The 27,717-nt window shown below is 50.3% G+C and overlaps 1 protein-coding gene across 13 annotated transcripts in view; it reads right to left on the bottom strand.

Moving 5' to 3' along the window:
* ZMYND8 (zinc finger MYND-type containing 8) overlaps window positions 1-24,476 on the bottom strand; it is a gene marked incomplete at its 3' end in the record, with an annotated part of 104,859 nt that extends 80,383 nt beyond the window's left edge. For all 13 annotated transcript variants that reach the window (XM_080716028.1, XM_080716033.1, XM_080716034.1 and 10 more), the window contains exon 1: window positions 24,437-24,476. In XM_080716028.1, coding sequence (XP_080572154.1) covers window positions 24,437-24,461 — 25 coding nt within the window. In that variant the 5' untranslated portion in view covers window positions 24,462-24,476. The remainder of the gene's footprint in view (window positions 1-24,436) is intronic.
* Between the last annotated feature and the right edge of the window lie 3,241 nt (window positions 24,477-27,717).

Genomic DNA, 27,717 nt, shown 5'->3' with positions numbered 1-27,717 from the left:
GCGGACAGCCTGAGCTACTTAGTGAGGCCCTCTGCAACTCAGTGAGACCCTGTTTCAAGATAAAGAATAAAAAAATAGGACTGGGGGTGTAGTTCGGAGGTAGCATGCCCCTGGGTTCCATCCCCAGACCTGAAAAAAAGAAATAAGGAAAGGAAGGAAGGAAGGAAAGAAAGAAAAAAGGAAAACCCCAGTCGAGCCTGGTGGTGAGCACTTGTAATCCCAGTACTTGGGAGGCTGAGACAGGAGGATCACAGGAGACAGGAGGATTACGCTTAACGCCAGCCTCAACAACTTAGCGAGACCCCTCTGCAACTTAATGAGACTTGGCTTCAAAATAAAAAATAAAGCCAGGCGTGTTGGCACACTCATTTGTAATCCCAGTACTTGGGAGGCTGACACAGGAGGATCGCGAGTTCGTGGCCAGCCTTAGAAACTTCGGCCTTCTGCAACTTATTGAGACCCTGTTTCAAAATAAAGAATATCTTGATTAATGAGGGTCTACACCTGAACATGTGTAAAATTATGAATAAGACATGGTTAACCTGGACAACCACTGGTGGGAGGGGGGAAGGGAAAACGGGGGTGGGGGGAGAGGGCACCAAATATAGTTTAAATGTATACTATTTATGTTCAATAAAAAAAATTTAAAAAATAAATAAAAATAAAGAATAAAAAAAATTAAAAGGCTGGGGCTGTAGCTCGGAGGTAAAATGCATGGGTTCCATCCCTAGTATCGCAAAATAAAAAATAGGGCTGGGGGTGAGCATAGAGGCAGAATGGCCCTGGGTTCCATCCCCGAAGTCATCAAAAAGAAAAAGAAAAAAAAAATTCCTCGCCCTCTAAAAAGTTCTCATGGCCCATCACCCACTGACATCATGTCAAAGACCCTCCTCCAGAGAGAAACAGAAATTACATCTCCTCTGCTGAAAACCCCCCACCCCCACTCATGTCAGCCCAGCCTAGTTTTTTGTTCTTTCAGAATCTCCTTTAAACACCCTTCCTCCTCCACCCATCCCCTCTTCACCTGCAAGGCCCGGCGCCTGGTCCATGCCCGGCGCTGGTCTGTTTAGCCTAGCGTCGATAATGGCTCAGTGTGATACACCTGACATCTGGAAGGTCCAAAGATACAGACACCGGAGGCGCGGAGAGCTCACCCGGAGCTCAGGGGACGGGTGGGATGTGAAATCCAGGAAGAAGATGGTCCCCAAAGACGGCCCTCCCCAGCTTTGCCACTGAGACGACTCTCGCTCCCACACCGCGCGCATCCCCGTCTCTCCCCTTCTGCGGATGGAGGCGGACCGGGTCCAGCACGGCCAGAGGCAGGCCCCAAGTGGCTCCCTCGGATGGGAAGGTGTGGCGGCTTCCAGCCGACTGGCACAGGGACTGTGCGGCTCCATTCACCTGCTGGACCGCTCCAGCCTCACCCAGCCCCGAGAGGAAAATAACGAACCACGGCCCCCCTGAGGGTGCACACACCTCGGGGTCCGGGGCTCACCCCCAGACACCAGAACGGGAAGTTTTGAGAGCCCAAGGGAATGCCCCAAAGACACTGGAGAGCTAGTTAGTGAGAAAGCTCACTAAAAAGGCACAACCTGGGGTAGTCAGAGCCCCCGAGAAAACTGAATTCCCAGAGGGGTCTGCTGCACCCCATAAAGGGCAACTTTCTCTGAAGCCTTGGACTCCTCAGGCAATAACTACAGACCCTGGTGGCCGACAGTACACAAGAGTTCAAGCATCACTGGGTCCTATGCCTGGCACTTAATGTCCACAAAGGACCCGTCTAAAAATACATGACAAGCCGGGCGTGGTGACGCACGCTTGTAATCCTCGCGCTTGGGAGGCTGAGACAGGAGGATGGCACAGGTTCAAAGCCAGCCTCAGCTACTTAGCGAGGCTCTCAGCAACTTAGTGAGACCCTGTTCCCAAATAAAATATAAAATAGGTCTGGGAATATAGCCCGGAGGTAGAAAGCCCCTGGGTTCCACTCCCAGTACCACCAAAAAAAAAAAAAAAAAACAGGGCTGGGGGTGTAGCTCAGTGGTAGAATGTCCCTGGGTTCAATCTCAGTTCCACAAAAAAAAAAAAAAAAAAGACTAATGTCTGTAATGCCGGTACTTGGGAGGCTGAGACAGGAAGATCGAAGGTTCCAGGTCAGCCTGGGCAACTTATTTAGCAAGACCCTGGATCAGCAGTAGAGCAAGGTTCCCCAGCACTGCAACAGAAAAAACAGGACACACCGCCCCACAAACTGACGCATGGCGACATCCACGTTTCTCTGCCACGTTAGGAATGAAACGCATGCCTGGCGCCGTTAATGCACCAACACCCAGCACCCAAGAAAGACAGAATACATCCATCACCGTCTGCACAACCTGAGATGACTCCTGCACGAACACACAGGGACAGCAGGGCCCCACACAGGCACCAGCCGCTGCCCCGGGAAGAGAACCTGGAAGGAGTGTCCAGGGCGTCTTCATTATTTTTTGTTTTTGTTTTTGGTAGTGCTGATGGATATAACCCAGAGGCATTCCATCTCCAAGCTATACCCGCAGCTGTAATTTGTATTTGGCAACAGGGTTTCCCCAAATTGCTGAGGCTGGCCTCAAACCTGCAATCCTTCTGTTTCGGAGTCCCGAGGGCTGGGATGACTGGTGTGCGCCACCACACCCGGCTCCCTTTTTCAGTGTTTCACACCTGGACATTGGGAGGGACACCCCCAGCTCCTCACTGCAAGGAAAAGCTCGGCACCCTGCAACTCCATCCCATGAGTACCCCCAACACCGCGACGACAAGCAGCCCCCACGCTTCCCAAACCGTCTCATCAGAGAAACGGCACTGGGCTGGGCTGCGGAGGGCTGGCTGGAAGCACAGGGCTATGGAGCCAGGACCCTTGGGCCCAGGAAGGACAGCAGCTCCTGCTTAGACAGACTGATGCCTCTGGGGCAGGAATCCCCGGGGTGATGGGGGCCAGTAGCACCTGAAAAAAACGCTAGAAATGGAAATGGAAATTCTCAGGCCCCACCCCATCTATAGAATCAGAAAGGCCTGGGGGAGAGCCCAGGAACCTGGTGTGTGTGTGTGTGTGTGTGTGTGTGTGTGTGTGTGTGTGTGTTATACTGGGGATTGAATGCAGGGGCATTCTACCTCAGAGCTACATCCCCAGTCCTATTTTTTCTTTTCTTTTCTTTTGGGGGAAGTACTGGGGATGGAACCCAGGGGCCCAAGAACCTGATGGATGGAACAGGATGGAGCCCAGGAACCTGGTACGTGTGTGTGTGTGTGTGTGTGTGTGTGTGTGTGTGTGTTTTACTGGGGATTGAATGCAGGGTCATTCTACCTCAAAGCTACACCCCCCCCAGCCCTATTTTATATTTTCTTTATTTTTATTTTTTTGGTGGTACTGGGGTTCCTGGAAGCCCTTCTACCTCCGGGCTACACTCCCAGGCCTATTTTATATTTTTTTATTTGGACACAGGGTCTCTTAAGCCAGCACGGCTGGCTTCAAACCTGCGTGATCCTCCTGTCTCCGCCTCCCAAGCGCAGGATTACAAGCGTGCTCCACCACGCCCAGCCTTATATTTTCTTTAAAAACAGGGTTTCACTAAATTGCTAAGAGCCTCACTGAGTTGCTGAGGCTGGCTGCTAATCTGCAATTCTCTTGTCTCAGCCTCCCAAGTACTGGGATTACAAGTGTGTACCACCATGCCCAGTTTTATTATTATTACTGGGTTTTGTTTTGTTTTTTGTGGCACTGGGGCTTGAATGCAGAGGTATTTTACCTCTGAGCTACACCCCCAGCCATATAGCCTTTTTTTTTTAATCTTGAAACAGGGTCTCATTAAGTTGCAGAGGGCCTCACTAGTAGCTGAGGCTGGCCACAAACCTGCGATCCTCCTGTCTTAGCCTCACAAGTACTGGGGATCACAGGCATGTGCTACCTACCACACTTGCTTGGTTCTTTCCTGTTTAGTACCACAAAAGGAAAAATTGAATAAAATAGGCCTAGGGGTGTGGCTCAGAGGTAGAACACACCTGGACTCGATCCTTCTCAGAGGTATTACAAAGACTCAGGATAAGGCCAGAGGACTTTTTTTTTTTTTTTTTTGTGGGTTTGGGGATGGAACCCAGGGGCATTCTACCTCCAAACTACACCCCCTGCCCTACTTTTTCATTCTTTATTTTGAAACCGGGTCTCACTGAGTTGCAGAGGCAGAGGGCCTCACTAAGTAGCTGAGGCTGTCCGCGAACCGCGATTTCAGCCTCCCAAATGCTGGGATTGCAAGCATGCGCCACCACGCCCGGCCAGAGGACCATTTTTGTTTGTTTTTTGTTACTAGAGATTGAACCCAACCTATATCCCCAGCTGTATTTATTTATCTATCCGTGTGCATGCACACACAGTACTGGGAATTAAACTCAGGGGCGTTCTACCTCCAAGCTACACCTTCAGCCCAATTCTATTTTACTTTTTTTTTTTTTTTTTTTTTTTGGTGGTACTGGGGATGGAACCCTTCTACCTCCGGGCTATACTCCCAGACCTATTTTTTTTTTTTTAATTTGGAAACAGGGTCTCTTAAGCCAGCGAGGCTGGCTTTGAACCTGCGCGATTATCCTGTCTCCGCCTGCCAAGCGCAGGGATTATAAGCGTGCGCCACCACGCCTGGCTTATTTTACTTTTTTATTTGGAAACAGGGTCTCACTAAGTTGCTAAGGCTGATCTCGAACCGGTGATTCTCCTGTCTCAGCCTCCCAAGTACTGGCATTACATGCATTTACCACCATGCTGGGCTCCACTTAAAACTTTAAAATCTTTCAATCCAAGCCGGCAAGCCCACCAGCAAAGAAAAGGGGAAACTGAAATCCTGCTTAAGGTCTTCCACACCTGAGGTTATTCTGAACCTTCCAGTCTCAGCAATAAAAACCCTAATTCTGTTTGCTGTTACAAACACACTGATTCCCCCCGGAGTTAATGAGAGTTCAGTGGCTGTATCCAAGGGGAAGAAATTTAATAGCTTCCAAACAAGGGGACACATCTGTCAACAGCAGGGGCTTTCCAGGAAGGCTCTTAGGAAGAAAAATTGGGAAATGCCTGCTGGTCGTAGAGTCCCTTGGAGACGTGAGACAGCAGGTCAGTTGGAGGACTTAAACACCGCGGCCTCCAGCAGGGACCGGCCTCTGGTGATGCTGCGCTGCATCTGCGGGTAGCAACCTGGCTGTCGTCATGGTAACAAAGCCACCATCAGGACCTTCTCCAGAAAGCTGAGTCAAATCCTTTTTTTTTTTTCCCTCTTCCTTAATGATTTAATTCTGACGAGGCTGTATTGCTAAGCGCATTTGTATCTAGAAACTTGGAACGGTGTCAGTAAGCCACTGTAGACTGAAATGCTGGGAAGCAGTCCCTCTGATGCAAGAGGCTTTTCCTTCTGCCTGGTTCTCTGGGGGAGCGAGACCCTCCCCCCTCACACTCCTCCGGGATTCTACTGGGGAGACCAACCTACTTGTCCCCCAAAATAAGTGTGGCTCAGAATTCATAAACGCGGGTGAGGGACCAGGGCCACCTCCTGGGGACAGAAGAGTGACTCGGGGAAATGACTCAGCCAGGAGCAGAAGGCAGCAAGCAGAAGGCCCCCTCCCTGTGACATCTCCCAGGAATCTGAGTAATCAGGGGAAGGTGTCCTGCTGAGCCCAGGGTGAGCTCCTTCCCAAACCTGCATCCCATGAGCCACTCTGTTCCCTACTTCCTGGATGTCCCATGATTTAAGGGAACCGGGCCAGGCGTTTGTAATCCCGCGCTTGGGAGGCAGAGACAGGAGGAGCGCGCAGGTTCAAAGTCAGCCAGCCAGCCAGCCAGCCAGCCGTGCTGGCTTAAGAGACCCTGTTTCCAAAGTTTAAAAATAGGTCTGGGAGTGTAGCCCGGAGGTAGAAGGGCTTCCAGAAACCCCAGTACCACCAAAAAGAAAAAAAGAAAGAAAAAAGAGGACGGGGCCAGCCAGGCATGCTGGTACACGCCTGTGATCCAGCACTTGGTAAGAATGACAGGTTCAAGGACAGCCTTGGCAATTTAGCAAGACTCTCTACAACCTAGTGAGTCTGTTTCAAAACAAAACGTAAAAAGGGCCAGGGATCTAGCTCAGAGGTAGAATTCCCCTGGGTTCAATCCCCAGTACCACAAAAAAAAGGGGGGTAAGGAAACCAGGCCAGCTGGGTATGGTGGCACATGCCTACAATCCCAGCACTTGGGAGACTGAGTCAGGAGGATCAGAGGTTCGAGGCCAGCCCCAGCAACTTAGCAAAACCCTGTTTCAAAATAAAAACTAAAAAGGGCTGGGGGCCTAGCTCAGAGGTAGAATGCCCCTGGGTTCAAAAAGAAACAGGCTTTTTTTTATACACAATGAGCAAAGAACCCTTCAAACTACTCTTCATGTAACAAGGCTCCCTCTGTCTGGGTCACCTGGCCGAGGCCCCGGCAGGCCGGAACTAGGGTCAGGAGGAGGAAGAGCAATGACTCAGGCCCCTGGTCCTCCCCACTCCACCACGAGGCCTGCCCGGGACCTCGCCTGTCCTCAGCCCTGCAGCCGAGGACTCCCAGTCCAGTCCAGGGTCCGCCATGTAGGATCTCACTCGGTTTGGCCCCCCTCCCAACTGCAAATGGAGTGGGTAGGGAAGGTCCAAGAGAGTCCCAGAGACTGGGAGAAGGCAAAATCCCTGGGTGTCACCACTGATGATGTCATTGCCTCTAAGCCAGTCTGCAAGCCGGGTGTGGTGGTGCACACCTGCAATCCCAGTACTTGGGAGGCTGAGACGAGAGGAATGCAGATTCAAGGCCAGCCTCACTCAGCAAATACCAAGAGTCTCAGCAATCTAGCCAGACCCTGTTTCAAACACAAAAAAAAAAAAAAAAAAAAAAAGCCGGGCATGGTGGCGCATGCTTGTCATCCCAGTACCTGGAAGCTGAGACAGAAGGATCCACAGGTTTGCGGCCAAGCCTCGGTTACTTAGTTAGGCCCTCTGCAACTTAGTGAGAGCCTGTTTCAAAATAAAGAAGAAAAGGCCAGGCGTGGTGGCGCACGCTTGTCATCCCCGCACTTGGGAGGCTGAGACAGGAGGATCACGCAGGTTCGAAGCCAGCCTCAGCTACTTAGTGAGGCTCTCAGCAACCTAGTGAGACCCTGTTTCCAAATAAAATATAAAAAAAGGTCTGGGAGTATAGCCCGAAGGTAGAAAGCCTCTGGGTTCCACCCCCAGTACCACCAAAAAAAAAATTAATAAATAAGAAAACATAGGGCTGGGGGTGTAGCTCTGAGGTAGAATGCCCCTGGGTTCCATCCCCAATACTGCAAAATTTTAAAAAAAATAGAAACTGGGTGTGTTGCTCAGAGGTAGAATGCCCCTGAGTTCAATCTCCAGTCACACACACACACACACACACACACACACACACACACACACACTCCCCAGGAACATATTCACCTCTTTGTCTTCAAACAGCACCATCAAAACCTGCCCCATGCAGGGAGACGGAGGGGGGGCCCTTTTCCTCCCCCTTTCCATCTGCACCCAGGCCTTTCAAACACCATGGCAGGCGGTGGGCACCTCCACCCACATCCGGCCCTCAATCTCAACACTTCTGGTTCTCCTGGGTCTAGGAAATACACATCACAAGGAATAGGCACCTCCCTCCAGGGAAAGGCCTCAGCTGAAAGGGCCTGGGTGGGCTGTATTTTGTGGGTGTTAAATTTCCTTAATGATGGGACAGAGAGTCTGGGGAGGGGGCGTAGGCCAGCAGACTGCCTGCCCGACCCAGAGTGGGGTGACCAGCCTGTGGCTGACTGGTTCCCAGGCAAACTGGAATAAGCTGGTCACACGGTGCAGAAGTCAGGGCCCGGCTCTAGAGGCCCACGCAGGTGACAGATATCAGGAATCAAACAGATGGCACGACACAGCTCTGTACTTCCAAGCTGCGTGACCTTTAGGAAGCTACTTAACCCGTCTGAGCCTCCATTCTTCTGTAAGCCGGACCTAAGGTACCTTGCAGGGTTAGTGATCAAAGGATTTAATAAGTTAATTCAGGTAAAACTTTTAGTATAATGCTTGGCCCAAAGTAAGCAACCTATCCCCCTCTGTCCTTCTCCCCTTTCCTGCCCCCCAAAGCAGGGCTTGCTAAGTCAATCCTCCAAGTTCAAAGTTATCAAGAAAAGCCAGAGGAACGAGCCCGGGACAAGTCCTGCATTTCAAGCAGACTGTAAAAATTCCAGGGTGCCTCAGGTAACTGCAAAGCAGGGTCGAAAGGGGCTGGGGGACCAAGCAGGGGTATCAGGCAAACCCCCCCCTCAGAAACCCTCGGCCCCTTTAAACAGGACCGCACACACGTGGCTGCCCTCCCAGAAGCAAGCTGCTAGCAGAGAGAGCAGTTAAATCATTTTCAAAGCGATTCCCAGCAAAGAAAGGGAACAGGTACTGAGCTGGCCTCCCTCCCCAGGAATCCTGGGCCCTCCCCAACCAGCAATTACATCATAAAAGCACAAAGCCTGGAATTTCCTCCTGGCAGGAGGCAGAGGCGGGGCGAAGGATGGGGGCAGGGACCGAACGGTCCTGATGGCACCGAGGGTCTGAGCTGCCAGGGCACATGGCTTTCAGCAGCTCCCGGGCCGGTGGCACTGGGCCTGCCCGGGGCCCACAGACGCTGCAGGGCCAGGCCACGCTGCCCACGTGGGTGCCAGGCGCCCGATGCCGGCCTGTGCCCGAGAGAGGAAGTAGAGGTCTGCACCGGGGATTCTGGACAGGCCACCAGCGGTGGGAGGCCTGCCGGGAAGGGGCCCTTACCTGCCATGGAGGAAGGCTGGCTGCTCAGGGGGCCTGGCCTCTCCTTGTCCCAAGAGCAAAGAGGCTCATTCTCAGCAGCCATTCCTGCTTCCGGCTCCTCTGCGGCCTCTCCCAGGGGGAGGAGGAAGGAGAGGACAGGCTAGGAGTCACCACTTACCAAGTCAGCCCCGGTCTTGGACGAAGGACACCGTCACCTCTGCACGCAGGCAGAGGCAGAGAGTTGCCCTGGGCTTTCGGGTCTAATTTATCACCCTCGGCTGAGCTGGAAGTCTCCGGTGCGCTGCACCAAAGGGCCATTTATTTTGGCGGATGTGCTTAAAGACAGGCAATGGTATGCCTGGGCTGCCAGGCACAGGGGGGAGGGAGGGGTTGTGGCTTCACGATTTTTTAATGTGTTTTTAATTTTTGTAATAATGGTTTCAAGTTATCTTTCGTTCTGACGCACCTCCTGGAAATGGGAAAACTGTCTCAGAGACTCGAGGAATAATCCTCTCCCGCTACGCGGGCCTCCTCCAGCCCTCTCTCTCAGTATCACACCGGTGGTAACAAAAAGACCATGGAAGAAGCAGCTCACGTCCCAAACAGGCAGGACAGAAACTGCTTCCATCCAGGGAAAAGTGGCTAATTTAAAACAAAGTCCATGTTTAGCCCTCCATGACAACCAGAGACAATTAAATGCAAGCTTAGCCTCCTGTGGTGGCGCACACCTGTAATCCCAGGACTTGGGAGGCCGAGACAGGAGGATCACAGGTTTGCAGCCAGCCTAGGCAACTTAGTGAGGCCCTCTGCGACTTACTGTGACCCTGTTTCAAAATAAAAAATAAAAAAACAGGACTGGGGGTATAATGCCCCGGGTTCCATTTTTCCCATATCACAATAAATAAAGAAATAAATAAAAACAAGGGCTGGGGGGGGGGTGGCTCAGAGGTAGACCGCCCCTGGGTTCAATCCCAGCACCAGCAAATGTTTTTTAAAAAATGCCAAGCTTGGTCACGTGGCCCTGAAGCCTACAACCAACACAAAACAAGTCGCCTGGGCTCATCTCAAGGAAGAATGTTAAGTAACCGGTTGGCCCCGGCCTGTACAGCCCTGCCGGCTGGGAAGCAGCTTCTGCGCCCAGACCCTGCTTCATTATTTATCTGAGCAGCAGAGCCTCCAGGGCCGGCCCCACCCCCACGCCGTTCTCTGGGCTTCTGGAAAGCTCAGGTGCTGCTGGCTCTTAAACCGCAGCGGGGAAGTGTAGCCTGGGAGGGCCGCGCTGCAGACAAAAAGGCCATTCTGTGCCGCCGGCCGCAGCTGAGCCCCAGAGTGGACAGGAAAGAAAAGGAATAAAACCCGCTTCAGAACAGAGGCACAGGAAGGAGAGGGGAGCCTCTGGGAAGTGAGCGGCGGCCCCCACAAGCTCCAGGAGGGCCCCCGAGGGCGAGATACCAAAACCTCCGGAGTTGGGGAAGCCAAGGTTTCAGATGCAGAATGTCGACCCAAATTCCCCGGGCAAGGGATGCTTAACACCATTCCTTGGACATCAGGGCAGAAAGGATGTTCTTTCTGCTGCCCACAGGAGCAGGCGCAGAGGGGAGCCTGGGCTGACCCTGCAGTGCGGCTCACGGAAGCCAAGACAGGAGGAGACAGCCGTGCCCTAAAAGAGCAAGCCGCAGATCTCACCATGCAACTGAATCACGAAGAAGAAGGAATCACAACTGCGTACAAGCGAGGCATAAAACCCTAGGGAAAGCTGAGTGTGGCGACACACGTCTGTAATCCCAGTATTTGGGAGGCTGAGACAGGAAGATCACAGGTTCGAAGCTAGCCTCAGCAATTGAGTGAGGCCTTCAGCAACTTAGCTAGGACCCTTTCAAAATTAAAAAAAAAAAAATTAAATAGATCTGGGGGTGTAGCTCAGAGGCAGAATGCCCCTGGGTTCAAGCCTTCATTACCAACAAAATATAAATAAAAATAAAAAGCTGAGTGTGGTGGGGAATGCCTGGAATCCCAATACTTGGAAGGCTCAAGAAGATCAAAGATTCGAGACCAGACTGGCAACTTAGACCCTATTTCAATTTTTTAAAACAAAAGATGGGGCTGGGAGTGTGGCTTGGAAGTACAATATCCCTGGATTAAATTTAAAAAAAAAAAATTTAAACCAGGTGTGGTGGCCCAAGCCTGTAAACAGCAGTCCATGGGAGGCTGAAAAAGGAAAGCGGGCTGGAGGCCAGCCTCCACAAGTACTGAGACTCATCAGCCTAACGAAACCCTGTTTCAAAATAAAAATAAAGCCAAGCGTGGTGGCGCACGCTTGTAATCCCCGCGCTTGGGAGGCAGAGACAGGAGGATCGCATAGGTTCGAAGCCAGCCGCGCGCGCTGGCTTAGGAGACCGTTTCCAAATAAAAATGTAAAAATAGGTCTGGGAGTGTAGCCCGGAGGTAGAAGGGCTTCCAGGAACCCCAGTACCACCAAATAAATAAATAAATAAATATTTAAAAAATAAATAAAAATTAAAATTAAATAGGGTTGGGGATGTAGCCTGGAGGTAGACAATCCCTGGGTTCAATCCCCAGCACCACACACACACACACACACACAAGAAACTCCTAGTAATCTTAATGAAAGGCCAGAAACAGAACCCAGGTGCAAGAAATAAGGCCTTTGAGAAATAAAGACTAGTGTGGTTTCCAAAGATCAGAGACCCAGGAAAGCCGTGGCCCGGCCTCCCCAGGTCCTTCTGCCAGGTTCACACATTCAACTTTTAGAGGGAGGGTTTGGGGTTGTTTTTTTTTTTTTTTGGCAGTACTGGTGATTGATTCCAGGGCCTTCTACCACTGAGCTATACCCCCAGCCCTATATATATATATATATTTTTTTATTCTTTCTTATTTATTTTGTTTTCTTTTGGGCAGTACTGGGGATAGAACCCAGGGGCATTCTACCTCCAAGGTGCACTCCCAGCCCTATTTTTTATTCTTTATTTTGAAACAAGGTCTCACTGAGTTGCCAAGGGCCTCACTAAGAGCTGAGTCTACAGGAACCTCGATCCTCCTGTCTCAGCCTCCCAAATGCTGAAATTACAAGTGTGTGCCACCACGCCCGGCTGTTATTTTTTAACTTTAAAATAGTGTCTCAGCCGGGCGTGATGGTGCACGCTTGTAATCCCAGCATTCGGGAGGCTGAGACAGGAGGATCGCGGTTCGTGGCCAGCCTCAGCTACTTAGTGAGGCCCTCTGCAGCTCAGTGAGACCCGGTTTCAAAATAAAGACTAAAATATAGGGCTGGGGTGTAGCTCGGAGGTAGAATGCCCCTGGGTTCCATCCCCAGACCCGGAAAAAAATAAATAAAAATAAAAAATAAAATGGTCTTACTAAGTTGCGGTGGGCCTCACTAAAAGCAGCTGATACTGACCTCAAAGCTGCAATCCTCCTGGCTCAGCCTCCCAAGTACTGGGACTACAAGTGTACCCCACCACTCCTGGCCTATTGGAGGTGTTTTTACTTAGTTATGGGGAGACAGGTAATGTTGAGGGAACACTGACACTGGGGTGCTGCCTTAGCCGGAGGCTAGGTACCCCAACATCCAGAACACAGCAAGGGCCGTCTCCCCCAACCCCCATCCACACACTAGCATCAACTGCATGCCATTTACAAAGGGGTGCAGGTGCTGGAAGTACACAGAAGCAGCTGTGGTTCTCAACCTGGTTCCCCAGGGCCGCTCGGCGATGTCTAGAGACCACTGCAATTGTCACAACTGGACGGGGAGAGGGGCTCGGCGATGTCTAGAGACCACTGCAATTGTCACAACTGGACGGGGAGAGGGGCTGCCACAGGCAGGGTGTGCGCAGAGCCCAGGGCCGCAGCATGGAGAACCTTCCAGCGAGCTCTGGCAGGCTGGCCCTGAGTAAACACACCACCCACAGCAGCCTGCAGGGCTTGTGCGCTCACCTGCAGGAGCGGACTCCTAAGGTTTCACCTGACAGCTGGCTGCTAAGCAAAGAAAACAATTGGGCCAGTCAGTCAACTGATAGGTCCCGAGCAACCGCAAGCGACGGGCGACCACGGGGGCTCCTGCTTCCAGGGCCGCTGCAGGGAGGCCTGGCTCCTGGGAGCACCGCCAGGCACACAGCAAGGGACCACAGGGGACCGCAGATGCGTTCTGAGGAGCGCTTCTGAGAGGCACTGTTCTCCATCCAAGCACGAACAAAGTTCCCACTCAGCACAGTTCTAGAAGGAAGCAGATTCTGAGGGTCCTCCCCTCCCCCTCTCTGTGGCGCTGGGATGGAAACTGACGGCATCCTACCCCGGGCTGCACCCCCAGCCTATTTTTAATTTTTTTTGCAGTACTAGAGCTGAATCCAAGGGCATTCTACCTCCAAGCTACATTCCCAGGCCTACTTTTTATTCTTTTTTTTTTTTTTTTTTTAATGGTACTGGGGTTCCTGGAAACCCTTCTACCTCTGGGCTACACTCCCAGACCTATTTTATACTTTTTTAAATTTGGAAACAGGGTCTCTTAAGGCAGCACAGCCGGCTTCAAACCTGCACGATCCTCCTGTCTCCACCTCCCAAGCACGGGGATTACAAACGTGCGCCACCACGCCCGGCGTTTATTCTTTATTTTGAAGCAGGGTCTCACTGAGTTGCAGAGACCCTCTCCACGATCCTCCCATCTCAGCCTCCCAAATGCTGGGGTTACAAACTTGAGCCACCACGCCCGGCTTATTCTTTATTTTGAAACAGGGTTTCACTAAGTGGCGGAGGGCCTCACTAAGTAGCTTTGGCTGGCCGTGAAACATGGTCCTCCTGTCTCAGCGTCCCAAGTACTGGGATTACAAACTGGGCTTCTCCCTTTCCTTTTCAAACCGGGCTCAAGGAGTTCCCAGCGATTGTGGATTGAGAAGTGACTTAAGAATCCTCTCCTCGGCAGTCCTCGCTTGTAATCCTGATACTTGGGAGGCTAAGACAGGAAGACTGCAGATTCAAGGCCAGCCTCGGGTACTTAGTGAAGGTCTCAGCAACTCAGCAAGACTCTACTTCCAATAAGAAATAAAAAGGGCTGGGGTGTAGCTCAGAGAGAGAATGCACGTGGGTTCCATCCCCAATAACAAACAACACACACACACAGAATCCTCCTAGCCGGGCGTGGTGGCGCACACCTATAATCCCAGTACTTGGGAGGCTGAGACAGGAGGATGGCAGGTTTGCAGCCAGCCTCAGCAAGGTAGCGAGGCTGTCAGTGTTGGATATATGATAGCAAAGACAAGAATGGGGGAGAGCCCACAAGACTCAGGAGCCCGCCTCCGCACAGGCGAGGGGCATTTTACGGCAAGGAAGGGGGTGCAGGAGCAGTCGTGGAAGCCGCTGGTTGGTGTGCTAATGGCCAGGTCACCAGGGCAGGGCAGGAGGCAGGGGGCAGGGGGCAGGGGCAGGGGCGCTTTCTTTCTTTGTTGCTTTGTTCTTGGCTCGCCTCTGGCTGGCCTCATGGCCAGGCCTCAGTCAGACCTCTTGGTGCCCAATCAACAACTTGTTTCCAAATTTAAAAGACTAAGCCGGGCGTGGTGGCGCACACTTGTAATCCCCGCGCTTGGGAGGCTGAGACAGGAGGATCGCACAGGTTCAAAGCCAGCCTCAGCTACTTAGTGAGGCTCTCAGCAACTTAGTGAGACCCTGTTTCTAATAAAATATAAAATAGGTCAGGGAGTATGGCCTGGAGGTAGAAAGCCTCTGGGTTCCACCCCCAGTGCCACCAAAAAAAAAAAAAGCTACGCTAGCCTGGCGTGATGGCGCTCGCTTGTGATCCCCGCACTTGGGAGGCTGAGACAGGAGGATCGCGCAGGTTCGAAGCCAGCCTCAGCTACTTAGTGAGGCTCTCAGCAACTCAGTGAGACCCTGTTTCCAAATAAAATATAAAATAGTAAATAAAAATAAATAAAAATAAAATAAAATAGGTCTGGGAGTGTAACCCAGAGGTAGAAAGCCCTTGGTTCCATCACTAGTACCACAAAAAAAAGACATATTAAAAAACAACTGGAGCCGGGCGTGGTGGCGCAGGCTTATAATGCTAGCATTCGGGAGGATGAAACAGGAAGGACCATGGCTCATGGCCAGCCTCAGCTACTTAGTGAGGCCCTTTGCAATTCAGTGAGACCCTGTTCCAAAATAAAGAATAAAAAAATAGGGCTAGGGTAGAGCTTGGAGGTAGAATGCCCCTGGGTTCCATCTCCAGTACCTCAAGAAAAAAATAAAAGAGAGAGAGGGAGAGAATGAGAATTCCATGCGGTTGAGGGATGTCTGTGTACCCATTAGATATCCCGGCAGCTCTGAGCCCCACCTATCTATGTGCTAACAGGCAAGCCAACGGCCCAGCCCCCATGCCACGGGTGCCACTCCGAGGCCCTTGAATGCTCAGATCAGCCACCTCTCCCAGGGTTGTGCCAGCCTGATAATTCTCCCTCTGGCAGAGCGTGCTTGGCTAAACCGTCCTCGCAGCCACAAGGCTGTGCAAGTGTGTGTGTTCTGCAGTCCCCTGAGGGCTGCTTCTGCAAGCTGTGTGCCCTTGGGCAAGTTACTTAGCCTCTCTGAGCCTCAGTCAATTTAGCTGTGACTGTTAGAATGTCCCTCCAAAGGTGCTGAAGGTTAAATGAGACAGCCATGCAAGCTGCCTGGCCCGCTGAAATGCCACAAGTTATCACTATTTTTATTCCCCTGATGTGGGAAGGAAGAACCAAGACCGAGAAAAAGACACTGACTCCGAAACCTCGAACCATTCTCTCCAAAACCATGAACCAGACCTCCTCTTCCCAGCCTGATTCTGAGAGAGACTCACTGTGCAGGGACACACACTTCTCCAGTAAATCCTCTCAGGCTAGCTTTGAGTCAACAAAACCAGGTTCAAGATTCCCCACAAAAAGCCCGGTGTGGTGCCGCACGCTTAGAATCCCAGCATTTGGGAGCCTGAGACAGAAGGATCGCCGTTAGTGAGCGGACAAGCTTAGTTAGTGAGGCCCTTTGCAACTCAGGGAGACCCTGTTTCAAGAAATACAGAGCCGGGCGTGGTGGCGCACGCTTGTAATCCCGCGCTTGGGAGGCTGAGACAGGAGGATCGCGCAGGTTCAAAGCCAGCGTCAGCTACTTAGGCTCTCGGCAACTTAGTGAGACCCTGTTTCCAAATAAAATAGAAAAAAGGTCTGGGAGTATAGCCCGGAGGTAGAAAGCCTCTGGGTTCCACCCCCAGTACCACCACAAAAAAAGGAAAGAAAGAAAGAAAGAGAGAGAGAAGGAAGGAAGGAAGGAAAATAGGGCTGTGGGTGGAGCTCTGACATAGAAGGCCCTGGGTTCCATTCCCAGGACCACACACAAAAAAGTCTGTGCCAGGGTATGAGAGAGCAGAGGAAGGAAAGAAGGGCCACAGGGTAACTGGAAGGACCAGAGAAAAGGGGATTTGGGCTCTGATCGCCAGCGCCTAGAAAGCTCAGCGTCCTGTGAACTGTGAAGGTTTGTTTCTATTTCCATAAGCACAGAGCCAGAGCACGGACGCAAACATCAGACTGCGAGCCTCCTTACCGGCACAAGAGGGCTCTTAGCTTCTCCTGTGTATACTTTGACTTGCTGCAAAGAGATATACTGAGCTTATCATTTGAAAGACCAACAAAGTATGTTTCCCCTTAAAGTTATTTAGTTTATGGTTTTTGCAAGAGCGCCTACATTTTTAAAAAGGTACATGTCCAGCAGGGCGTAGTGGCACACGCCTGTAATCCTAGTACTTGGGAGGCTGAGACAGGAGGATCACAGGTTCCAGGCCAGCCTCAGCAAGTCGTGAGACTCTCGGCGACCCAGGGAGACCATGTTTCAAAATTTAAAAATAAATAAATAAATAGGACTGGGAGTATAGCCTCTGGGTTCTATCCCCAGTATCTATCTACCTATCTATCTAAATATCTATCTCCATATCTATCTATCGCCTTTTCTCTCTCTCTCTCTCTCTCTCTCTCTCTCTCTCTCTCACACACACACACACACACACACACACACACACACACACAGCAAAGGTATTACGCACATACTGAGTAGCTACTATGATTTGCCAACCTTGCCAGTCTAAAGAGGTGAGACAGACGGGTGTGGTGCCGGGGCCCAGCAATCCCAGGGCTTGTGGGGCTGAGACAGGAGCATCATCGCAGGTTCAAGGACAGCCTCAGCAAGTAGCTGGCTGAACTCTCAGCAACCTAGCGAGACACTGTTTAAAATAAAAAAAAATGAGGGGGCTAAGGGTGTACTTTGGAGGCAGAATGCCCTGGGTTCAATCCCCAGTAACACACACACACACAGGCAAGAGGTCTGGTCACCATGTGGGTCCAGGAAGAGAGAACACCTCTGAGCATCCTTGCAAAGCAGGGTCAGGCCTGGAGGCCTCCCCCCGCCAGGCAGAAACTGCAACACAATAAACATTCAGAAACTGCAACACAATAAACATTCCGGGACTGTGTTCTGCACCTTGCGGGGTCACCGGCAGGGTACGTCTACCTGCAAGCGCAGCTAGCAGGTACAGTAGATCCATCACCCCCTGAGGCCAGACACTTCCCACGGAATAATGTCAAGGTTGGAGATCTGTTCCACATCTGTGCTGCACTGTGGCAGCCTGCAGCCCTGGGCCTGCGAGACTACTAACTATTGGGCCTTTCAAAGTGGCCGCTGCCGCTCCACAGGAGAAATTTGTAACGTGAATTTGTAAATTTTTTTTTTTTTTTTTTTTTTTTTTGGTGGTACTGGGGTTCCTGGAAGCCCTTCTACCTCGGGGCTACACTCCCAGACCTATTTTTACATTTTCATTTGGAAACAGGGTCTCTTGGAACCTGCACGATCCTCCTGTCTCTGCCTCCCATGCGCGGGGATGACAAGCATGCGCCACCACGCCCGACGAATTTGTCATTTTTTTGGAGGGTACTAGGGATTGAACCCAGGGCCCTTCTATCTCTGAGCTATACCCCCCCCCCGCCCTTTTTTTCTTTTTCCTTTTTTTGTGGTCATGAGGATAGGACCCAGCAGCCTTCTACCTGGATCCTCCTATCTCAGCTTCCCAAGTACTGGAATTTCAAGGTTATGCCACCACGCTCGGGTATTTTTTTATTCTTTATTTTTGAAGTAAGGTGTCACTAAATTGCGGAAGGCCTCACTTATGTAGCTGAAGTTGACAGAGAACCTGCAATCCTCCTATCTTGGCCTCCCAAATACTGGGATCATAAGCGTGCGCCACCACGCCGGGCTCGTAAGGTAAATTTAAATATTCACATACTGCTGGAGGCTACCCTATAGGTCAGCAGAGATGAAGAAGTGTAATATTAAAACCAGGAGCTGGGGATAGTGGTGCACGCCTATAATCCCTGTGCTGGGGAGGCTGAGACAGGAGGATCATGGATTTGAGGTCAGCTCCAACAACATAGCAAGATCCTGATCCTCAGAGATTTAGTGAGACCTTGATTCAAAAATAAAAAATAAAACTGGGCATGGTGGTGCAGGCTTATAATCCTAGTACTAGAGAGGCTAAGACAAGAAAATAGTAGCTTCCTGGCCAGCCTCAGTAACTTGAGGCCCTTTGTTTGTTTGTTTGTTTGTTTGTTACTAGGGATTGAACCTAGGGGCATTCTACCTCTGAATTACAACCCCAGCCCAATTTAATTTTTATTTGGAAACAGGGTCTCACTAGGTTGATGAGAGTCTCACTGCTTGGAAAATAAATAAGTACATAAACAAACAAACAAATAAATAATAAAATGGGGTTGGGAGTCTAGGTCAGAGGTAGAATGCCCTTGGGTTCAAGCCTCAGTACCACAAATAAATAAGGCTGAAAACCGGTCAATTTTAAAGCACCGTCTTCTAGGATAATAATGGTCAATAAACACACATCCTGAGTCAAGGCTTCAAGAGTGGCAGAGCAGTTTCCACGTGTGAAGCCCACAGCTATATCACGCAGGGCTCCCCGTGCACACGCCCAGAGGCGACGCCACCCGCAGGGAGACGATTTCTCGTCTCGAAATCCAGAGTCAGACATCTTGGGAGTTCTGAGACTATTTTAGAGCTTGCTAGAAGAGGAACAATCTGGTAGTTCTCTAACTCGCAAATAAATTCTTTCCGCCACCCAGTTAAGGGGATGGCTCTTCTCGGACTGTCAGAGACACGGAGGAGGCAGAAGAGTTAAAACTCCCAACTTCAAAGAAAGCCTCTCTGCGCTTCTGCACGCCCTGCGATCTCCAAGTGTTTACAGTGATATCTTCTCTAAGAGTTTCCTTTAAAAAAAAAAAAAAAATGACAGGAGTTCTCTACCTCAGAGCTGGTCCCCCTAAACAAACTGATTGCTTCTGGAACAATCTTAATTTGCATACAACTGTGAGAGTGAGGAGCCCGGACTAATGAAGGTCTGGGGCTGGTTAGCAAATTGCTATAATTGTATATGCAAGAACCTTACCGTGCGGGATTTTACTACCACGGGCACCAGTGACGTTACGGACCCTTGTTTTTTTTTTGGTTTTTTTTTTGGTGGTACTGGGGTTCCTGGAAGCCCTTCTACCTCCGGGCTCCACTCCCAGACCTATTTTTACATTTTTATTTGGAAACGGGGTCTCCTAAGCCAGCGCACGTGGCTGGCTTCGAACCTGCGCGATCCTCCTGTCTCCGCCTCCCAAGCGCGGGGATGACAAGCGTGCGCCACCACGCCCGGCAACCCTTGTTTTTTTTTAATGTCTTCAGCGCTGGCAGTGTCGCCTCCGTGCATCACCAGCACGACCACAAAATGCACACGTGGCAAGTCAGATACAAGGCCCCAGACGGGGGAGCAGTCGTGTGAGGGCGTGAAATCAGCTCGCTGTGTCCCCCCACTTTTCCCAAGCCCCCGGTCTTCGAGGGGCTCATTCTGACGCAGGCAGTGAGGCCAAAATCCTGCAAGGAACTCTGCTGTGACCGGTCCGGCAGAGAATGCAAACTGACAGCCCTCAGCCATTTCTCTCTTGGAGATGTGCGGCGCTGGGGGCACGCAGGATCTTGGAGAAAGCACCTGCACTGACCACATTTCTAAAGCGGGCACTGTTAACAAGTAAGGGAAGAAATCCCAGCTGGCCAGGCCTGGTGAGCTGTCTTCCTGCTGGTCAGGAACGAGACGGGCGATCTCCCACCCACAGAAGCCCCCGCAGCCCAGCTGTCAGCAGCCTTTACAGACCTACCTGCCCGAGCCTGCAACCCGCAGGATGGAGCGCATAGTTAACACAAAGGTTTAAAATAAAAGATAAACTGGGCGCCAGGCGCGATGGCGCACGCTTGTAATCCGCACGCTTGGGAGGCTGAGACAGGAGGATCGCGCAGGTTCAAAGCCAACCTCAGCTACTTAATGAGGTTCTCAGCAACTTAGTGAGACCCTGTTTCCAAATAAAATATAAAAAAGGTCTGGGAGTATAGCCCGGAGGTAGAAAGCCTCTGGGTTCCACCTCCAGTACCACCAATAAAATAAAATAAAATAAAATAAAACAAAATAAAACAAAGATAAACTGGGCATGGTGACACACGCCCGTAATACTCAGGAAGCTGTATAGGAGGGTCACCAGTTCAAGGATGACCCCAAGCTGAGCATGGTCAGCTTGTAATCCACTTGTCATCCTAGCATTTGGGAGGCTGAGACAGGAGGATCGCAATTTGCAGACAGCCTCAGCTACTTAGTGAGGCCCTCCACAACTCAATGAGACCTGGTTTCAAAATAAAGAATAAAAAATAGGCAGGGGGTGTAGCTCTGAGGTCAAATGCCCCTGGGTTCCATCCCCAGACTCAAAAAAAGAAAAAAGAAAAGAAAAGAAAAAAAGTATAAAAAATAGGACTGGGGGTGTAGCTCAGAGGTAGAAGGACCCTGGGTTCCATCCCTAGTACAAAAAAAAAAAAAAAAAAAAAAAAAAACCTGGGAGTAGCTTGGAGGCAAAATACCCTGCACTCAATTCCTCAGTATAAAAGAAAATAGAATTCTACACCAAGTATCAGAGTTTCTAAGTCTCCCAAGTGGAGTAGAGCTCAGGGCTTATTTTCTACCTGTAAGTAGAGAATGCACTGCTAGTATCCCAGGGTGCCGGCGGGTTCAACTCATCTCCTTTTTTTTTCCAGTAATGGGGATGCAACCCAGGGACATTCTACCTCCAAGTGATGCCCCAGCCCTATATTTTATCCTTTATTTTGAAATAAGGTCTTACTAAGTTGCTGAGGCTGTCTTTGAACCACGATCATCCTGTCTCAGCCTCCCGAATGTTAGGATTACAAGCATGCGCCACCACACCCAGCTCTCACCTCCTTTATTTATCTACATACTTACTTAAGTTTTGGGGGTTGAACCCATGGGCATTCTACCTCCAAGCTATACCCCCCCCCCGTCCTTTATTTATTATTATTATTATTATTATTATTATTACTATTATTATTATCTTATCTTAAAACAGTTTTGCTGAGGGACCTTACAAAGTTCGAGGTTGGTCTCGAACCTGCCGCCCTCCTGTCTCAGCCTCCCAAGTACTGGGATGACACCACCAGGTCCGGCCACCTCATTTCCTTTGGAGGAATTTTCTCTTTCTTGGTGTAACAGGGTTGGTGTCATGTCTAAATACCAGCCCTTCCCTGGCCAAAGGGCAGAGCCGTGACAACTGGACTCTGCCCTGAACTCCCCCAGGCCGGGGCTCGCCCGCTCCCCACAGCACAGGACGGCCAGTGACCACCCTTCCTTCCTGAACAACCCCTTCCCGCCCAGACAACCACAGCTGACTTCCATCGCTTGGAACCAAAGACCCTCCCCACGGGAACGTGTTATTTGGAGACCAAAGCGCTCTGAATTTCCCAAAAGCGGGCCAGAAGAACCATGGCTGATTCTGAGATAAGTAGGACTGGGAGATGGGCAGGAGCCTCTGCCCTCCACAAGCTCACGCGGTGGCCGCGCACCCTCCACTCCCAGGCCTCGACGGCCCGGGTGATCTCACCTGACCAAGTACAGATAGCATGATGGCGCGCGCTTGTAACCCCAGTACTGGGGAGGCTGAGACAGGAGGATCGCAGGTCCACAGCCAGCCTCAGCTACTGAATGAGGCTCTCTGAAACTCAGTGAGACCCTGTTTCCAAATAAAGAATAAAAACTAGGGCTGGGGGATAAAACGCAGAGGAAGAATGCCTCTCTGGGTTCCACCCCCAGTATCGCAAAAATGAATGAATAAAATAGGGGTAGAATGGCCCTAGGCACCAAGAAAAAGAAGGCTAAGTTCCGATGTGTTAATAATCCAGGCAGGGTGGGGAAGGGATGACACGGGACCTCTCAGCGCCACGCTCACAGCTTGTCAGAAAATCTAAAATGACAACTTTATTTTTAGAAATAATAGAAAATGACGGAATGACTCCCTCAGACCAGGTGGCCATGAACAGCCTCCGTCAAGCAAAAACAGCTGGGATGGATCCGAGCGGCACAGCTGGGCCAAGGGCAGCGCTCGCTCCACGGGAGGGCACAGGAGGCCACGGGAGGCCACGGGAGGCCAAGGAGCTGAGCAGGTGGGGAGACAGGGCTGGAGGAGAACAGGGCGTCACAGAGAAACAGAGGGGCCTGGGGCTGTCCCAGCAGGCAGTGGCAGTGACTGCAGACCTGAGCTGCAGGGCGCTCGCTGCAGGGCCTGCCCGGGAGTTAGCAAACAGCTTTTGGGTTTTTTTTTGTTTTGTCTTTGTTTTTGCAGTACTGGGGATGCAACCCAGGAGCATGGTTCCTCTGAGCTACAGCCCCTGCCCTATTTTTTCTCCTTTATTTTTGAAACAGGCTCTCATTGAGTTGCAAAGGGCCTCACTAAGTAGCTGAGGCTGTCCACGAACCGTGATCATCCTGTCTAAGCCTCCCAAATGCTGGGAATACAAGCGTGCACCACCACGCCTGGCTTAGCAAAACAATTTTGAGGGCTTTTGAGGATCGCTCTGGCTGCTTCAAAAGAGGCCGGGGAAGACGCGAAGAAAAAGGGAGAAAGGGTCATTGGTCGGTGGCCACTGGGTGGTGAGAATCGGGAGCATCCAGGTGTGTAAAGAAGGTGAGAAGAGAGGCCGGGTGTCGAGGCACACACCTGTAATCCCAGTACTCGCGAGGCTGAGACAGGAGGATCACAGGTTGAAGGACAGGCAGCCTCGGCAAGTAGGGAGGCCCTCAGCAACCTAGTGAGACTGCATTTCAAAACAAAAAAATAAAAGGAGCTGGGATTACAGCTCAGAGATAGAATGTCCCTGGGTTCAATCCCCAGAGCCACACAAAAAAAAAGATTAGAAGAATTCTACAAGAAAAAGGTCGTGGTGCGAGCAGAAGACATCCTAAACACTTCATAAATACAAGCGTTAGTTAGTTTCTGGTACTGGGGATTGAGCCCAGAAGCATTCTATCTCCAAGCTACATCCCCAGACCTCCCCCTCACCTTTTTTTTTTTTTTTTTTTTTTTGCTGTACTGGGAATGGAACCTTTTTTTTTTTTTTTTTTTGCTGTACTGGGAATGGAACCCAGGGGCATTCTATCTCTGAGCTATACCCCCAGCCCCAATTTTTATTTTTTATTTTGAAATGAGGTTTCTTTAAGTTGCAGAGGGCCTCATTAAGTAGCTGAAGCTGTCTGCGAACCTGCGATCCTCCCGTCTCAGCCTCCAGAGGGTTTTGCTAAATTGCTGCGTCTAGCCTCAAAACTGCAATCCTCCTGTCTCACTCAACTCCACCACTTTCAATTCCAGTAGCTCCCTTTTTGAGCCGGGTGCAGTGGCGCACCCCTATAATCCCAGTATGTGGGAGGCTGAAACAGGAAGATCGCAGGTTCGAGGCCAGCCTCGGCAATTTAGAGAGCCTCTCAGCAGTGTTGCAGGGACCCTGTTTCAAAAGAAAGAAATAAAAAAAAAAAAAAGTACTGAAGCTCAGAGGTAGAATACCCCCTGGGGGTTCAATCCCCAGTAAAATAAATAAAGAAAGCACCCTGAAGGCTAAACAGCTCCCTTCCTGACACCTCCAGACACATCCCCGAGGCTTGAGGAGGAGCGCCAATCCCACAGTGGGAAAACAGGAGTCAGCGGCAAGTGCTGAACAACTCGGAAGCCGGGTCTGCCCTCATCTGCTACATTTGACCCCAAATGCAAACACGGTCCCCAGTATTCCAGGAAGCCCTGGTCTCCAGGCTCTTCCTTTTTATCTCAAAACTCCAAGACCCAAGACCCCCATTTTCCAGTGAAACAGGCCAACATCATGCCGCCGCTGAGATTCCAGAGAGGCCTGTTGTGAAAATCTGGAAGCCACCGGCAGCTGCAGGCTCCAGCGGCTTCCAGAACATGCTGCGTTTAAATTCTGACTCCAGTGAGAATCGCCCTGGGAGAGCGAGCCAGCCGGCCTCGGCCCAGACAGCCGCACACCTAACATCGACCGTCAGGACAATTCCTGACACGTCAATACTACGCTGCGAATACCCGAGAGAGAGAGACTGGAGCGACAGCTCCCCGGAAATAAGGTCCATCCACGCAAGGGTCCACAGCTCAGGCTGAGACGGCCACACTGCACACCTGACAGCCACAAAAGCAACTACCTTCTCCTCGGCACAAGCACGATTTGTACTCACCTTTGGAGCGAGTAGAGATATCCATGCCCTCTACCACCTCCTGCTCCGTTTTGATTTCCTCTTCTGCCAAGCTGAAACAGAGCAGATGAGATTCACGTTTAAGGAGGCTGAGACCCTGCCCCACCCGGGCAGCTGCTGAGACGCCCTGCCACAACCCACCTTAAAGACAAGCCCCCCGGCCTCACCCAGGGGAGGGGGGGAGAACACCTGATTCCAACCAAATGTTTAGGCTGTTTTAAAGGGCTTCTGAACACACTGGGTGATTCTCCAAGTCCAATTGCTACTCCAGTTGTGTGACTAGTGGTATCTTTTTAGATACACAATTACCGTCTACCCCCATGGGCCCCTAAGAACCCAGTCTTCCAATAAACAAGCTTCTCATTCCCAAGAAGACCGGGTTCAAAGGCGGGCAGGTTAGAGGTGGGTCACAGGGTACCCAGAGTTCTGATCTCAGAATTCTGCAAGGCAAAGTGTATTTCCCAGCCCCCCCACCCCCCCCTTCCTCTCCTAAATCTGACAATTCCCTGAAGAGACAAGAACATTAAAAAAAAAAAAAAGATACAGGTTAAATTACAAAGTAGAAAAATATGCCCAGACTAGAAGCAAAAAAAAAAAAAAAAAAAAGCTGGTCTCAAAACAATTGAAACAACCAGCAGGTATCCCAGGAATCAGGATTGGGGTCCCCACACTCTCCCCCCACCCCCACCCCCACCCACGCCTCCTCCCTGGATAACAGGCATGGCGCCTTTCCGAGCTGTAACTAATTATCCCCCACCACAGAAGTGGAGTAAGGAAGATCTATTTTTAAAGCACAGGCGAGTCCAGGGCGGAGGGAAAAAGGCCAGCAGACCCCCTCTAAGCTGGAAAAGGTCTGCCATCCAGAACCTTCTCCCCTTCTCTGCTGGAACTCAGGTGGGAGGTGAGGAGGCAGCCATGTCAGACCTTCCCCCCCACAGACGCCTCACAAGCCAAACCCAGGAAGAGGCGAAGTCCTGCTTTTTACAGGTGTGAATGGCTCGAGGTGCTAGAACTTTCCAAGCATTCGGGCCGACACGGACGGTAGGAAATCGGAACACTTTTAGACGCAATTCCATCAGACTGGTTCAACAAGAAGAAATGGGTGCATCACCAATTGCTATGGCTGGAATTTTCCATTTGGAAGACTGAAAGCCAGAACAGGAAGGAGGCTGGAGGAGAATGTCCTGTCTGTGTTCGGCGGTCTGGGACAGTGACCAGGCAAAAGGTAAGTCCAAAAGAGAGGCCTCCGGCCTGGAAGCCCAGGATAAGATGGAGACTTGTTTAGGAGCGTTCCGGGTGTGTTGGGAGGAGAGAGTTCAGGATGGGAGCTAGATAGAAAGGAAAACATCGTAACTCAGAATTAAATTACAGGAGCTTGAGAGGCCTCCGACTTCACTCTCAACCCAGCAGAGAGAAGAAAAGGAGGGCAGCGTGGGTTCACATCAGAATGTTAACACATTGGGCATTCTGATATCGAACCCCATTAGTCATTTCATTTACACGGCTTTTGTAGAGACACACCCACAACCCAAATCGGCAACGTCAGCGACCCATTGGCGTATTCATCAGAAGAAAGCGGCCTGCTAAATGCAAGCCCATCACTAACGTGCGCTAATCCCACCGTGATTTACTGGAGGTGATCTTGGCACGAATATACGTTCAACTTCAACTTCAGGGGAAAGCATTCTCCCCACACAATCGCGCTCTGCCCGGAACACACACACGGCCTGTCAAACAGTGGACGCTGCTGTGGGGTGGCTTCTGGCTTGGGGTGATGGGGAAATAAATTTTAACAACAACCACCAAAAAATAAAGTCCCATACGGCCTTCGGAGATGGGTAGATGGTTAATTCCCAAAGAACAAATAGCGACCCTGGGCCTTTCTAGCAACTAGAATCTGGTTTCCCTCTCCGGCATGAAGTCTGTGAAATCCTAAACTTCTTGAAACCGATCCCATATTTTGAGTGATGGAGGAAAAAAAAAAAAAAAGCTAATCTGTGCTCCAACTAAAATGTCCAAGTGGTAAAAGAAACAATTACACATAACAGGAGCCCGAACACCCCACTTGAAAGATTTCTTGCTGCTGATGCAAATATTCAAAGGTGTATTGATCACGGAGGAGGAATGCATTCAAGAGAACAATTATTTGGCTTGTAACAGCCTAGAGGAGCTGAATGCTCCAGCCAGGAATGCTGCTGAGAGTCTAAAGAATGCAAACTAGTTATGGGGTAGCTGTTTGCTGCTGAGTTTAAGATAATCAATTCTGGAGCAAAAGGGGGAGGGGGGTGTTAAGCCGTTTTATCTTTCCAAGTATTACAAGTGGGCACCATAATCATCTAACTTCAGCAACAGGACCTCCAGCTTTCACCCAGGGCTGCAATCACAATGATTTCAGAAAACCATCTTTTTCCACATATCAGCAAGCCATCCTTTCAAAAGGAACTCATGCAAGTACATGCACACACACACACACACACACAACTTGTATTCGACTAAAGGAAATTGCAGTGTCTATGAAATAAAAGGAGGGGGGAAAAAAACTTCCATTTACAAAAGCAAATACCAGAATGCAAAATTAGTCATTTCCAATAGCCACATCTAAGGGGACTTCCTTTTTTTCTACACCACTGATCTCAGTTGTTTCTTTTTTTTTTTTCTTCTTTTTCTTCTTCTTCTTGGTTTAGTGTTAAGTACTAGTATGTTATCAGGGAGGGGTAAAATAAAGACCATTAATATCACATCAAAAGTGCTGACGAGAAACCATCTGTACCTGTCTGAATCCTCCACAGATCTTGGTCAATTTAGGTTTAAGAGCTGTCCAGTCATTTGAGAGGAAAAAACAAACAGTCAAATAGCAATTTTTCAAAAGAAAAGGCAGCCACATCTGGAGAAAAACACTTTGAACTTTTGCCATTAACACAATAAAGTCTTAGAAAATACACAACATCTATCTTGCCTTTGCTATCTGCTAGCTTCCAGGAACCCTGGTCATTTAAATTAAAAAAAAAAAAAAAAAAAAGGAAGGACAAGTCCTTCTTTCAAACTGACATTACTTTTCTTTCTTAAAGGTCTGTTGGGGAAGACTGGGAACAGGTTAAAGGAAAGGGTGAAATTCACTGAAAATCAAACAGCTTCTTACCCCAAAAGGAAAATTCACCATCAACTAGTTGTATACACTGTATCCTCCTCCTCCACCACCACCACCACCACCACCACCACCACCACCACCACCTATGACACTCACATTCACCCAAGTCACTTGC

The sequence above is a fragment of the Muscardinus avellanarius genome, assembly GCF_963383645.1.
Source record: "Muscardinus avellanarius genome assembly, chromosome: 19".
In the NCBI taxonomy this organism is placed as follows: domain Eukaryota; kingdom Metazoa; phylum Chordata; class Mammalia; order Rodentia; family Gliridae; genus Muscardinus; species Muscardinus avellanarius.
Note: the sequence above shows the minus strand (reverse complement) of the source record. Positions and strands in the feature narration are given on the sequence as shown.